This window comes from Bufo gargarizans, chromosome 4 (assembly GCF_014858855.1).
Source record: "Bufo gargarizans isolate SCDJY-AF-19 chromosome 4, ASM1485885v1, whole genome shotgun sequence".
Taxonomy (NCBI): Eukaryota; Metazoa; Chordata; class Amphibia; order Anura; family Bufonidae; genus Bufo; species Bufo gargarizans.
This window is the reverse complement of record NC_058083.1, coordinates 392,029,698-392,045,949: the sequence shown is the minus strand read 5'-3', so window position 1 is coordinate 392,045,949 and position 16,252 is coordinate 392,029,698. Positions and strand designations below refer to the sequence as shown.

General features: G+C 40.1%; 1 protein-coding gene across 3 annotated transcripts in view; it reads left to right on the top strand.

Moving 5' to 3' along the window:
- Positions 1–13,804, top strand: part of EPM2A (EPM2A glucan phosphatase, laforin) — a 125,603-nt gene extending 111,799 nt beyond the window's left edge. For all 3 annotated transcript variants that reach the window (XM_044290000.1, XM_044289999.1, XM_044290001.1), the window contains one exon: positions 11,554–13,804. In XM_044290000.1, coding sequence (XP_044145935.1) covers positions 11,554–11,831 — 278 coding nt within the window. In that variant the 3' untranslated portion in view covers positions 11,832–13,804. The remainder of the gene's footprint in view (positions 1–11,553) is intronic.
- Positions 13,805–16,252: the final 2,448 nt, after the last annotated feature.

Sequence of the window (16,252 nt, the reverse complement as noted above, 5' to 3'; positions counted from 1 at the left end):
AGATTACGCAACTATTATTCTCTTGCGGTCGTGTTTCCTCTGTTTTGTCATTTGTCGCAAAGAAACTTTCTCTGCTCATTGCCCTGACTTTGCTAAGGGATTTCTCTAGTGCATTTTCAGGGTATTGTTTACTCACAAATAGTTTTTTTCAATTGTTCAGCCTCCAATTCAAATTGAGAGGGATTTGAACAATTCCTCTTAATCCTCCTGAACTGGCTGGTAGGGATATTCAGAAGCCACCTTGGGAGGTGGCAACTGTTATATGGAATATAACTGTTCCGCGTAACAGGTTTATAATTTGTACTGCACAACAGTTTCCCTTCACTCCTAGTTATCAGTAGGTCCAGAAACTCTATCTTGGATCTGCTGATAGAGCTAGTAAATTGTAAATTTCTATCATCCTCATTGATGTTCTGTAAAAAGGTCTGTAAAAAGGTCTCTAAAGATGCGTCAGAATCCTTCCATATAAATACAACATCCTCGATGTAATGACGCCAGAGCACCAGACTTGTCCCCAGCTAGGATTGGATAGTGTCATATTGGCATAGCTGTGGGCAGATCTGGTGCCCATGGCGGTCCCCTGTCTCTGCACAAAAAATTCGGACTCAAAAGAAAAATAATTATGTTGCAAAAGATACTCGACTCCTTCTAACAAGAACGCAATCTGATCCCTGTGAAGGCCACTATAATTATTTAATTGTCTTTCTAAAGCTGACAGGCCTTGTGTATGCTGTATACTTGTATATAGGGCTGCCACATCAATGGTCCCTAAAATCCAATCGTCCTCAAAGTGGATGTCTTTGAGTGTCGTGATAATGTCTGTCTCTTATAAAGGATGGGATTCTCTTTACTGTAGGCTGTAGGAGTCTATCTATATATTGTGATAGATTAGGGAGATAGACCCTATCCCCGATATGATTGGTCTTCCCGGTGTATTTATAAGACTTTTGTGTATCTTTGGGATACAGTAAAAAAACTGGTATCCGCTTCTGAGTCTCAATAATATATCTAGACTCATTAGTATACAGAATCTCTTTTTCTAAGCTTCTCTTGCATAGACAGATTAACCGATGATGGTATTCTGAAGTTGGATCCGATGGGATATTTGCACACCATTTTAATAAGATAAGATGCCTTTATTGTCACTGTACAATACAATACAATGTAATACAACATACAATACAATGAAATGTTGTTTGGAGCAATCCTAGATGCCATGGACAGGGGAACAAGAACTGACATTAAACTAAAGCATTACACTAGAAAAAAACAAAACATTGCACTAGAAGGCATTACTATTTACAGTTCGCAGCCTATATATAGCAAGAGCAAAGTAGGAAGTGCTTATGGGGTCATGAATGCAGCAGTCACTTTCAGTCTGTGGTAGTTTATATCCTAGGAAGGGGCAATAATCTCCGAGCATTTAGGAGACTGATTGCTTTGGGGTAAAAGCTGTTCTTCAGCCTAATGGTGCGGGCATGTAGGGCTCTAAGACACCTACCAGAGGGTAGGGGAGTGAAAAGGCTGTGGCCGGGGTGAGTTGGATCCCCGCAGATAATTTTTGCCCTGTTGCTGCAGCGAGCAGTTAAGATGTCATCCAGTGATGGTAACTGAGTACCAGTAATTCTGCCAGCCATTCTGATGATGCGCTTGAGGGTCTTCTTGTCCTCAGAAGAGCAGCCGGAGTACCACACTGTAATGCAGTATGTGATAACAGATTCTATGGTGCACCTGTAAAAATTGACAAGCAGCTGTTTTGGGAGTTGTGCTTTCTTCAGACTCCTAAAAAAATAAAGCCTCTGAAGGCCTTTTTTGGTTATTTCTGTTATGTTTTTTATCCATGATAGGTCCTGACTAATATGAACTCCCAAGAATCTGAAACTTTTAACTATCTCCACGTTTCCACCATTAATGCTCCAGTTCGGATCTTCAAGAATACCCAAACAATAGAGACACCTCCCCATGGAAATAAGACCCCCTATATAAGGATAGCCCTTTCAGTATGCTGCTTAACCACTGAGGAAGGGCCAATTTCAGACCCCGAAACGCGTCTGGTGTTATCAGCTACAGGACCCAAAGGAGCAGCAATATCGTATGGCACTTTTAAGGACTTAAAAGGACTTCAAGGAATGAATCAATCTCAGCTGAGTGACAGCTAAGTAGGCGCGCGCCTTACTACTACTACTACAAGAGTTAGAAGCTGCTACAGCCTTCGGTACAACCTCTGATACCGCCCCCTACCAGATCACGAGGACAGAGCCGATCACGTGACCGGAGAACACGGGAGCAAGCAGGAAGGTCCTGCATACAACTCCGGCGTCTCGATCGTATGGAGACTGGAGGATCGAATCATACCGTGTGTCGTCTGGAGGGGTAATGTACTAAATAATTGTACATACTTACTTATTGATGCCCTAACTGGACACTGTTGTTTCTAAGATAGGGAGCCTAACGTGACTGACGCAACTGGCGGAACGCTACACCAGAATATTGGGTAGTAGTTCACAACCATACATTGGGGGCGAATATCTATACCTTGCAGCCACATAGTGCTGCTAACCCTCTCTTCTTACGGACCGCAATACTGATAATTGTGAACAACCATTCATACAAATGTGCTATTGGGGACTGAAATCTACTTATCCATTACAACTATAGTGTGAGGCAAGTTACCGTTACCTCCAATTTCCCCACTAGTACCAACTGGAGTTTGCTGAGCAATTATTTATTACTTTTTCTGCAAACAAAGGTTTTTTTCGTGCATTTTATTTTAGTGTTTTATTCAGTGTTTATTTAGTGTCTAATTTATGTAGAGGATATATGTAATTCTACATTGCGCCTTTTTAATGTGATTTGATGTGGTTGGAATTATATTTTATTGTATCCACTATTGATTGATTCAATTTACTATAATATAATCACAAAGTGTAGTGAATATCCATTGGTTCCAGGTAGTCAAGTGCCCCCTATCCATCTACTTATTTTCTTTTTTCCACTGCGACCCAAGGGTAGGCCGCAAGGGTTGCGCACCGTATCCAGGTGATACAAGAGGTTCGAGCCACTGTACTATATACTTCTCCTTCGACATTACCTGTGAGCCAGAAGCCCTGCAAAGGTTTGCATCACTGCAAACATGCCTTTAACTCTCCCAATATGGAAAGGTCCAAGAGTATAATAATTCGCACTATACAACACAAATGTTATGCTAAAGAAATAGACTAGCTCAGCAAAGGCCAAACAGTCTCCAAGGATAGCGCTTTGAAAATGCTTGATCCTACTTTGACCAAAATGGGTTGCTAAGAAAGAAGGATCCAGTAGTGGCGTCTGTTGACGCCAGACAGGGAGTGTTCTGCCCAGCAAGGTTAGAAAATGATTCTAGTTAATTTTGCCACGGTCAGGGTAATTCTGAAGTGTTTAGTGTGGTTATAGCAGTAAGCATATACAATCAATGTATAACATATACAATCAATCACATTTGTACGACCTGTTGACCAATAAACAAGTTAGACTACAAAGAACAGTCCTCTTATTTTGAAGACAGGAATGATTTATGCTGAATGTCATACTGCACACTGTGTGAACGTGTATGAAGATAGAACAATCCATACGAAGACCTTTTTCAAACCACAGATCTCAATGGTTATATCGATGTCAGCAGCTGCCATCATAAACCCTGGATAAAAAACATCCCTGTAGGCCATTGTCAGAAAATAAAAAGAAACTGTTCCACAATAAGAGATTATAATGAACAGAGTGAAAAAATCCTACAAAGGTTTAAAGAAAAAGGTTATAAAGAGGAGGAACTAATCAGTAGCAAAGAAAAAGTAAGACAAGAAAACGAAGGGAAGAAAGAAAAAATAACCAATGGTGGTAAATATAGGTTTGCCTTCTCTACGCAATACTCCACAATGTTTCCCTAGATCAAAGAGGTAATTAAGAAAAATTAGGGAATCTTGAGAAATGACCCGGTTTTAGGCCAGAGAGACCTCTGTTTTATTTAAGGAACCCCAACAATTAAAGATAAGATCATACATAGCTGCCTGCAGAAAGGACAACCTTAACCCACACAAGTGGCATGTTCACATGGTGCGGCTTCTGTGTTGGATGTAAAAACAGACCGAAAGGAGAAAGGAGTATGAAGAGAAATAATATGTTTGCAACTGCAAATAATAAGGAATTGAAAGTAAAAGGTCACCTGTCATGTGAAAGTAAAGGAGTTATATATACTGTATGTGTTGGCGTGTTTCTGTAAACTCCAATACGTAGGAAGAACACTCAGGAAATCGGAAGATAAGAAAGGAAGAACACTGAGAAAACTGAAGATAAGAATCAGTGAACAAATAAGAAACATCAGAAAGGGTCTAGAGACGCATAGTGTTTCTGCACATTTTAAGAAAGTTCATAATAAGAATCCAGACGGTCTGAAGTTTATGGGGTTAGAGTTAGTACGGAATAAATGGAGAGGGGGAGACTCTGTTAAATATATAAATAAAAAGGAGGCAGAATGGAATTATAAAATGAACACATTACAACCCAACGGGTTAAATATAGAGTGGGATATAAATCTGTTTGCATGTACTGAGGTAGTTCCTAATAAAAAAATAAAAAAAGGGCTTTATAGTTTGGTTGTCCTTATGGTAGATAGTACTTATAATACCGGGAGATAGCATTATGATAGTTTGATATGAAAAATGGATGTTAAAATAGTAAGAGTTACATCTATGGAAAAGGAGGGGGGACTGGACCTGCAAGGGAAGGACAAGGGGGTAGTACGCATAGAGGGAAGTAGGAGAAAATTACTGTACTAGTTATCAGTATAAGAATGAGGATACAGGGCTCTTAACTCATTTTATAGCGGCATCCTGTGGGAAGATGATATGGATCGTGGTGAGAACACGTGGAGTCTCTCCGTGTAGAGAATGGTGCGGGATGCGGGATGACCATGTCGCATCAATGGGAATGATGTAGCTTATACTAGTGTTAATTTTTCTTACAGGATACTTAGTATCCAGGAATTTACTTGTAGCCCATGTGGGGCAATCATGTGGATATTGATCCGTTCAGGAGTATCGCTTTGCACGGAACTGCTATTTTGAACATAGTCAGTTGAACATGTAAATGAAGAGAACGCTTTGATCGTTGTTCTATTTTATTTATGAGTGTATGGGTATTTAAATGATTGGGAATACTGGAAACAAGCCCATAATAATGAGGAAATGTTATAAGGGCATTTTTAGCAATGAGATAAAGACTGAGAGGATGTGACCTTGTGATAAATAACGCCCATACCCGAAAGTGAAACTGAAACGCCCCAGACGAAGCAGGAGCAAACCCGAGTCGGACTTCATCATATGTTCTATGTGATGTTAAATATTATGATCTTGTAAGTATAATAAAGAAGCGCAAACTATTTTACATGCTGGTCTCTATGTTGATACTCTCTTTGAAGGCGTGAGAAGCAAACCCACTACCGCTCGTTGGTTCAGAGACTAAGATGCTGCGAAGGAAGGATAGGAAGGAGATTGGAGGAAGCAGCATAAAAAGAACTAGTGAATATTTGTGTTACCTTTCCTAAAGCTTTCCTTTATTGCAGTGCAGACCCTAACCCCTTTTTATATGTCTACAGCTATAAGCCTACAGCAGAGCATGGTGGGAGATGAAGTTTTACAACAGCTGGAGAGCCGCAGGTTGGCCATCCCTGGCCTATGCTGAGGATAGGCCATCATTATTGGGGTCTGACTCTCGGCACCACCAACATTAGCTTTTTGAAGGACCCAAAGCACTTGTCGTCTTGCCATTACAAATTTTATCTATTTAAACTTATGATCCATTTAGACTTATGTTGCAGTTCCATAAACTACCACTACTAAGTAGACATTGTGCTGGTAGACAGGCCCATTTAAACAATGAAGAGGCTGCACAAGTGCCACAGCCCCTTCAAACAGCTCATCAGGGGGATGCTGAGTGTTTAACCCCCACCAATCTGATATTGATAGGATAGACCAACAAGATCCAGAACCCGGAAAACCCCTTTAGAGTGCTTCCGAATTACTTGAGGAGATTGGAAGTATCTCCTTTTCCCTTTCAATATTCTATCCAGTGGTGATAATTAATAATACTGGTATAATTTCTCTTGGGCAGCCCTGTTGGATTTTACAGTATAGTGTGTGCCAAATCCCTCAACAATAGGCATAGTTATTGGTAAAGGTGGTGCATGCTACCAGAAGTCTAAACTATGTCTACATCAATCTGCTCCATTAAAGGGGTTGTCTCACCTGAGACATTGGTGGCATATTGCTATGATATTTCACCAATGTCAGATAGGTGCAGGTCCCATCTCCCATAATCTCTAGAATGGAGCTCCCAAAGTATACAAGAGCACACCGCACATGCACGGCTGCCTTCCTTTTATTTCTATGGGAGAACCAAAAATAGCTGACCACTGGCTCGTCTATTTCTGGCAGCTCCATAGTAGTGACTGGAGGTGGGTATGCTTGTGTGGTGCGCTCTGAATTAATTTCAATGGGATTTCTGAAGACAGCAGAGTGCTTTGCTTGTCTATTTTCGGCACTCTCGTAGAAATGAATGGAGGGCGGCCGCGTATGCGCGGTGCGCTCTTCTTCACTTTGGGAACTTCGTTCTATATATAACTGCACCTGCCTGACATTGGTGGCATATCCTAGTGATATGCCATCAATGGGACAACCTCTGTAATGTAAAGATCTTAACCTTGGGGACCAAAGGCTGTCCTGCGATAGGACCTTTCTGCTATAATGTAAATTAATATGAGCATGATACATAAAGTGTCAAATTATACTATATTTACCCTAAAATAGCATCTATAAAAACCGCAAATTGTCATGGTGCATGGAATTTATTTCAGTATCATAAGCAGGTTCAGGAACCCAATAAATGACTGAGCTCTTATGAGATTTAGGCAGAAGTATACTTAGCCATGAAATGGGCAAATTGGCAGTCTTCTTTGTTCTTGGCTTGATCCGTTTGGGATATCGAAATAATGCCTACTGGACATTTTGAGCACTACAACCTTTTTTTCTGCCACTTATACCTGAAACCTCTGTGCACTAGCAGACTTATGTATTTCTAGGAGAGCTGATAATTTGCCAACTGTTCATTATTACACTACTGACTCATAGGGAATATGTTTGGGTATTGCCAGCAATCATCCAGATTCTAATTTCTCTAAAATAGAAAATTGTAGTAGAAGTTTATTAATATCAGTTGCAGATATTACTGCAGTGAATTAATATGTTTATATAATAGTGAAATAACAGTCACAATAATTAGCTGGGCAAATGAAGAAAAGCTTAAGTTGTAAAAGAATATGGTCGTAAAGATAATATTCTATACTATAAAACTATGAATTACTAACTTCTGAAGGCGATTGTCCTTTTGTATGAAAAGGAAATGTGAAGTTTACAGCTAGCATAGAGTTATCCGCTGAATTAATCACAATTAAACTGACTGGTTACAAAGAATGTATTGACTTTTTAAAGCAGTATGTTAATCGGCAAACACTGTGCGATTGGATTCCCGCAGAGCTGAGACTTTAGTCACAAATATAACTTTATATTTATTGCAAAATAACTTTCAGTTTTCAAGCAGACTGATAAATGTAAAAGCTACTATTTTTTTTAGATTTGTTTTTGGTTGTAAAAATGCCATAGTTTTCATGTGTTTGTTTTTCAAGCATTTTGAGATTTTTTTTTTCATTAGAAACTCATGGGTAAATGCAAGTAAAAACACCTAGAGCATGCAGCATTCTGAAAAAACAGCACATACTCAAGAAAGGCAGCAAAATTGAAGAAAAACACTACACACAGAAAGCATTGTGCAAATATATGTTAATATTAAAATTAAATATAAACATTACCGTATATATTCTAATACATATAACATTTTAATATAAATTATATATCATGAAACAATGGTAGGAAAGTAAGAAACAAAACAATGTTAGTATTTCTAATGTAAAAAATGAAAATCAGAAATCATATAGTACATGACAATCTTTCTAACAAAGATGGAAAAAACCCTGTACCTCACATGAGATCTCCCCATTCATTACTCTGCTAGATTTATATCAAGCTGACAGCTGGAGGGGAGTATCTTTTCTTCTGTAGCTAAAGGGTATGTGTCCATACTTTCCCTATCACAAGGAGGCAGTTGAAGGATGAAACTGAGCATGTGCAGCCATCTCAGTGAGCAGGACAAAAAAATAAGAAAAACAACAAACAGTAGGTGGCGCTATACAGATACATTTGATTGAATAACTCAGTGGATATGCTAAATTTTTAATTAGATGCAAATACAAAAAATTCAGATCCAGCTGCTGGTTTGAAAACTGTAAAATATTTTTAGTGTAATAACCCCTTTAAAATATATAGTTACAGTTCAGGACAGCGGCAGTGTAAGTTACTAGACGACAATCAGTCACATAGGGCAGAATATTTTCATCATTTGATTCTATAAATTCTGGTGCAAGTACATAGAAATAGAGTATTTTGGTGATGCTTTTTAAGATGTAGCTCACTATGGCATCTTGAAGGCATATGTAATTCATATGGTTTGCTTTAAATATGTTTTCTGGATGTTTAATGCTGATGGCCTAACTATAGGTCAGTATGTGATTGGTGGGTTTCTGACACCACCACCAATCAGCTTTTTGACTAGGATGTGGTGCTGCAGTGAGCACTGCGGCTTCTTTACAGCATACCAAGCACAGCGCCACACATGTATAGCGGCTGTGCTTGGTATTGCAGTCCAGGACCATTCACCTGTATGGGACTGAGCTGTGCCTAGTCCATGTGACCTATGAGCCTGGTGTCATTGGCTTAGGAAGAGGCTGCTGCACTCACTGGAGCATTGGAACCTCTTCAAACAGCTGATCGACAGGGGTGCTGGGTGTCAGACCCCCACCAATCTAATATTAATGACCTATCCTGAGGATAGGCTGATAAATTTAAACTCCTGAAAAACTCCTTTAACCACTGGTAACAATTTTATCTCAGTATTTGCAGTGGCTGGGTTTGGGGTGGCCCCAACGCTACGCTGGGTCTCCCAGACACCGTTGAGGTGTCACCGCGTGTTGCTGCCCTCCGTAAGGGATGGTAAGGCATGGTGCACCCCAATGGGTAATAAGTCCAAAGAGTCAGGGTCTGTAGTAAACCAGTGTGCTTCTTTACTGGAGAAATTCAGGTGCAAAACAAAAGAGGCAAGGCATAGGGCTGGCTTCTCCAGTCTCCACCCTGGCAGAAGAAGGGTTTGTTGCCGAGGAAAGGCCTCTCTCTCTCTCTCTCTCTCTCTCTCTCAGAAGACTGGTACCCTGATCAAAGGCTGGAGGCCCACAGTCTGAAGCTCAGTAGTTTGTGTGGCTACTTGGTCACAAGGCTGGTGACCCATGATCTTTGGCACAGTGTCCCCATCTCATCGTCATTTTCTAGTGACTCATGCAGACTGGCACGAATGTCCCACTCCTAGCACTGGTCCCTAACTGCAGAACACTTGGTGCTCTGACTGCTCTCCTGATATACAATTTCTGGCTGAACTAGAACTTTCTAGTGGGAGGAGTGGAAAAACTCAGCAGAAACAAATGCAATGTTACACTTGCTGTCTGTCATAGACTTACATTAGAGCCTCAATGATACTCAATGGCAATGACAGCAGTTTTTCCAGAAATCAACAGGTTTTCAGACATAACAATAGAGCTAAACCATACATGCAAAAGGTCAGTCTGGTTTTGGTGGTAAAGAAGTCTAGCCTTTTCCCTCCAAAACATGCTCTTCTTTAAACTCTATGGTAGCTGTGGAAAATTAGCAGCTTCTCATTCAAATTCCCAAAAGTCTCTCCGTATTCATTAACCCTTTCCACAGTGCCATGTAAACACTGATCAAATGAACAGGATATATATCACAACATATAAAATACAGTTATGCAGTATTAAACAGTGCAAGTTACCCCTTTCAAGTGAAATAAAGTTGATGTCTTTGCTTAGGGGGGACAGGGCAAATGCTCACAAATGTCAAGACTTCAAAGTACTCCTGCTTCAGGGCACTACATATTGACACCATCATTTCTTTAAATAGACACTTTTAAAGAGAACCTTTCACCACAAAATGCAGTGTAATCTGCTGGCAGCATGTTATAGAGCAGAAGTGGTTGAGCAGATTGATATATACCGGTTGTTTTGTGAGAAAAGATTCAATAAAACCTGTATTTTATACATTTAAAGGCTATGAACACCTTTGAGGGCAGACTCTTCTATCATTGCATTTTACTCATTTATCCTAAAATATATTTTTTAGTCAGTCTTTATTACAAATTTTCAAATCTTTTTGTTCTACAGTCTTCACTTTCATTGAATCTTAATTTCTGTTCTAGGCAGCTTCTCAGATGGCTGTCTGTGAAACCCTCATCTCTGAACTCTTAACAGCTCATAAACACTTATTTAAACTAAATTCTTATTGAAATGGTAAGAATATGGCTTAAATAACCTTTAGACGCTCTTTCTGCGTTCGTTTGTACATTGGGGCAGTTTTTATCAGTGAGTGATAGCATTTTCTGTGTATATGTGTATACTTAAACACAGGGGCAGTATTAAGTCCATAAAGAGCAGAGGTTTATATTAATAAATTACATGTTTTGCTGAATATTTTCCCAATAACTGTATATTAATATGCTCACCTCCTTTTGCTCTTTAACAGGGTATCTGCAGATTGCACTGCATTTTGTGGTGACAAGTTCTCCCTAAAGACTAGTTGTAATTTCAAAAAAACTTTTCATGTGTCACAGAGAAATGCCAGACGTTTTGATTTGTGGGGTTGCTATTGCTGGAGTTGACAGACAGTTACTTTTTGACACAGAGATGTGAAGCTTTGAATCAGCTCTTCATGGGAATCATCCAAAACAAATACATAATTGGAAAAAGATGTATGAAAACTAACATTGTTTCTAACTGTTATTAAAGGGAGCATGTTAAACTGCTGACAGCACTAGGTAGAGGCTGCAGTGCAAATATATATTTTATGAAGCTTTTATTAAGAGGAGTAGTGGATATGAAGTTTTATTCTAAGTTCTACAAGTGCACAGGAAGCAGAGCTTCAGTATGAAGTGCTTTCTGCATTGAGCTGCTTCACAGCCCCCCCTGTTTGGATGCTACAGTTGTCACTCAGAGCAAGTGGATGGGCTGTGAAGCAGCTCAATGCAGAGAACGTAGTGCAGTGAAGCCCTTCCCCTAGTGCACTTGCCGGAGCAAAACCTTGCAGAATAAAACTTCTTATTCACACTGCTCCTGACGATAAAAGCTTCACGGCTTCAGTTATGTTTATACTGCTCTCCCCAGCCCCTACGTAGTACTGTCAGCATTTTAGCATGGTCAAAACTAATGGCAAACTTCCTTTAAATTATTGAGACAGACAAAATTGATTGATTCCAAGTGAAAGAATGAATCACCCTATATCAGATTGTTCTCGACAAAAAGCAGTCTTTACACTTCAGTGGTAAAATTCTGTTTTTCTTATTTTTTTTCTATAGGTAGAGTTCGGATGCTGCCACAAGCTGTATATCTTTTATTTGGACTTTTAGAAAATGGCCACACTGTGTACGTGCACTGCAATGCTGGTGTTGGTAGATCTACGGCTGCACTGTGTGGTTTTCTCATGTATGTAATTGGTTGGAGCCTCAGAAAAGTGCAGTACTTTCTAGCATCAAGAAGACCGGCTGTGTACATTGATGAGGAAGCTATGATGCGTGCTGAGGGAGATTTCCATCAGAAGTTTGGTCATCTCCGTTCTACAGTGTGTAGAATTTAGTTTAGCGTAGTCACTGCATTGACTATAGAGATTTTTTTTTTTTTTTGCTTGTATACAGTGCATTTGGAAAGTCTTCAGACCCTTTAACTTTTTTCACATTTTGAAGTGTCGTGGCCTTGTGCTAAAAAAAAAAAAAAAAAAAAAAAAAAAGTTTTTCCCCAAGCAATTTGCACTCATCCCATAATGACAGAGGGAAAACAGAATTTTTCTAATTTATTAAAAAGGGAAAACTTAGATTTCACATGAACATAAGTATTCAGACCTTTTGCTATGACATTTGGGATTTAGCTTTAGCATTTAGCATCTTTAAGATGTTTCGACTCCTTTATTGGAGTCCTCCTTTGGTAAATTCACTTGATTGGACATGTTTTGGAAAAACATACCTCTGTCTTTATAAAATTTCACAGTTGACAATGCATATCAGATTAAAAACCAAGCCATGATGAGGAAAGAACTGCCTATACAGCACAGAGACAGGATTGTGTGGAGGAACAGATACTGTATTGAGAAGTATACAAAAAAATGTCTGCTATATTGAAGGGTTTCAAGAGCACAGTAGCCTCTATTATTCTTAAATGGAAGATGTTTGGAACAACTAGGACTCTTACTAGACATGGCTGCCCCACCAAACTAAGTAATAAGGGGGGAAGAGCATTGGTCAGAGAGGTGACCAAGATCCCAATTTTCACTCTGGCTGAACTCCAAAGATCCTGTCTGCAGAAGAGAAAACTTCCAGAAGGTCAACCATCACTGCAGCACTCCACCAATCTAGGCTTTTTGTTAGCGTGTCCAGAAAGAAGCCTCTCTGCAATAAAGGACACATGAAAGCTCACCTGTTTGCAGAGAAGCACCTAAAGGACTATTTCTGGTCTGATGAAGCCAATATTGAACTTTTTGGCCTCAATTCTAAGCATCATATCTGGAGGAAACCAGGCACTGCTCATCTCCTACCAATATCATCCCTACAGTGAAGCATGGTGGTGGAAGCATCACGTTGTGGTGCTGTTTTTCAGTGACTGGGACAATGAGACTGGTCAGGGTTGAGAGAAAGCTGAAAAGAGCAAAGTAAAGGGATATTCTTAAACAAAATCTGATCCACAGTTCTCTGGACCTCAGACTTGGACAAAGGTTAACTTTCCAAAAAGACAATGAACCTTAGCACACAAACAAGACAACACGGGAGTAGCTTAGGTATAACTCTGAATGTCCTTCAGTGACCCATCCAGAACACCGCCTTGAACCCAACATTTCTGGAGAGACCTGAAAATGGCTGTCCACTAATGGTCTCCATCCAACCTGACAGAACTTGAGAAGATCTGCATAGAAGAATGGTATACATTCCCCAAATCCAGGTGTGCAAACCAAATGGCATCATACCTAAGAAGACTGGAGGCTGTTGCCAAAAGTGGTTCAACTCAGTAATGCGTAAAGGGTCTGAATACTTATGTCAATGCAATATTTTAGTTTTTCCCTTTTTTAATAAATTAATTATTTCAAACATTTTGTTTTCAAGTTGTCATTACAGGGGTATTGAGTGCAGAATGATGGGGGTAAAACTAGAATTTTTTAAATTTTTAGCACAGGACTGCAACATAAAATGTGAAAAAAGTGAAAGGGTCTGAAGACTTACAAACTGCATTCTATATTTCAAAGATTTTAATTACCTGTTTGATAAAATGTGATGTTAATTTTAGAGGTGCTAAGTACCTTTCAGGTACTGTTCAGCAAATCTAGGTACAGTACGATTAGCACTAGCTCTTCATGTATATGAGGTGTCACCCGCTGCTGATACTTCCAGGCTAGTGTAGGTTAGTGATAGTATGCGGTATAGGATATATTATCACTTGCTTCTTCATTTTAACCATAATTTATCATATTTAATCATGCAATGTGTCTTCTCTATTTGCTAATATCAGTAATGACCACTACAAAACTATGTCTAATAATACAAATAATAAAAATGGCCTTCTTTCTCCTTGATCATGGAATTACATTGTACTTTAAAAGAGTTTGTCACCTCCAAAATTAGTTGCAAAGTAAACTTACCACCATGATGGGTAGATGCTCTAAAACATAATCATACCTTCTTTGTTAAAATCCAGTGCGCTGATCCTGAGAAATGCTTCTTTTTATGCAAATAAAGTTTTGGTGCCGTTGCTCTGCCAGTAATACCACCTAGAGCCACCCATATTTTTGATTGACAGTCCTTGAGATTTCAGAACCTATAGCCATAACACAGGGGATGCCAGGTGCACTGCTACGCGTTTCAGAGCCTATCGGCTCCTTCGTTATGAGGCACCTAACGTACACAGTGGATTCACTTAGAAACTGATTTTGGAGATGAGAGATTCCCTTTAGGCCTGAAGCACACGATCATTGTGTGTTTTGCGGTCTGCAAACCGCGGATCTGCAAAACACGGATGGCATCTGTGTGCGTTCCGCAAGTTGCAGAATGGCGCGGACAGTCTTTAATAGAACTGCCTATTATTGTCCGCAAAGCGCGGACAAGAATAGGACATGTTATATTTTTTTGCGGACCACGGAACGGAGCAATGGATGCGGACAGCACATGGAGTGTGTGGCTCGGATGCGGACCAAAACAATGGTCGTGTGCATGAGGCCTTAATGAGTTTTTTGACAGATCAATGGAAAATACACTTGAAAGTATGGTAGCACATGGCTGATATGCTGCCAAATTTGTCATGGCAATTCTACACATCTGAACGAGATTTGTAAAATTACACACTTAGGCCTCATGCACATGGCCGTTGTTTTGGTCCGCTAATGAAAGGTGTTATCAGTGATTAATAGCATTCTCTGTGTAAGTGTGTGTACATAGAAAGATGTCAGTCCTTGATAGTTGTACACATTGGAGTTGTTATTAGTGATTAATAGTATTCTCTATGTAAGGGTCCATTCACACGTCCGTGGTGTGTTGCGGATCTGCCGACGCCCACTATAGAAATGCCTATTCTTGTCCGCAGCTGCGGACAAGAATAGGACATGTTCTATCTTTTGCGGCGCTGCGGACCGGAAGTTCGGGGCCGAAACCTGGAAGTTCGGGGCCGCGCTCCGCAAATGCGGAAGAGGAGAGCACATAGTGTGCTCTCCGCTTCACGTCCGGGCCCATAGAGAATGAATGGGTCTGCACCCGTTCCGCAAAATTGCTGACATGTGAATGGGCCCTATGCGTGTATACAGAGATAGCTGTCAGTCACTGATGACGCCTCCACCATGAACAATTAAATCAGAAATAGAGATTTAAATGTATAAATTACAACTTTTCCTGAATGTTTTCCCACAAAATTATATGACAATTTGCTCAGCTCCTCTTGCTCTATAACATGCTGCCTGTAGATTGTATGTAATTTCGTGGTGACAGGTAGAGATGGCCTTGCGGTTCACGGTGAACTTTGCTCGTTTGCGATTCGCCGAACATGCGAACATATGGCAATATTCGCACGTGCCATTTTTTTTTTTTTTTGCATAGCGCCGAACTTTGACCCATGACACATCCATCAGGTGGGACAGGGGTGCTATATACCTGTTTCCGCCAAATACTGATTGAGGGGTGGTATATACCAGTCTCCGCCAAATACTGATTGAGGGGTGCTATTTACCGGTTTCCGCCAGATACTGATTGAGGGGTGCTATATACCTTCTTCCACAAAATCCTGATTGAGGGATGCTATATACCTGTTTCCGCCAAATAGTGATTGAGGGATGCTATACTGATTGAGTTATGCTATATACCAGTATATACCAGTTTCTGCCAAATACGGTGCTATATACCTTCTTCCACAAAATACTGATAGAGGGGTGCTATTGCTATATGCCTGCTTTCACATAATACTGATTGAGGGGTGCCATATACCTTCTTCCACTTAATACTGATTGAGGGGTGCTATTACTATATACCTTCTTCCACCAAATACTGATTGAGGGCTGTGATACACCTGCTTCCACAAAATACTGATTGAGGGGTGCTATTGCTATATACCTTCTTCCACCAAATACTGATTGACGGCTGTGATACACCTGCTTCCACAAAATTCTGATTGAGGGGTGCCATATACCTGTTTCCGCCAAATATTGATTAAGGGGTGCTATATACCTGTTTCCGTCAAAACTGATTGAGGGGTGCTATATACCAGTTTCCGCCAAATACTGATTGAGGGGTGCTATATACCTGTTTCCGCCAAATACTGATTGAGGGGTGCTATATACCTGTTTCCGCCAAATACTGATTGAGGGGTGCTATATACCTGTTTCCGCCAAATACTGATTGAGGTGTGCCATATACCTTTTTCCACAAAATACTGATTGAGGGGTGCTATTGCTATATACCTTCTTCCACCAAATAATGATTGAGGGCTGCGATATACCTGCTTCCACAAAATACTGATTGAGGTGTGCCATAT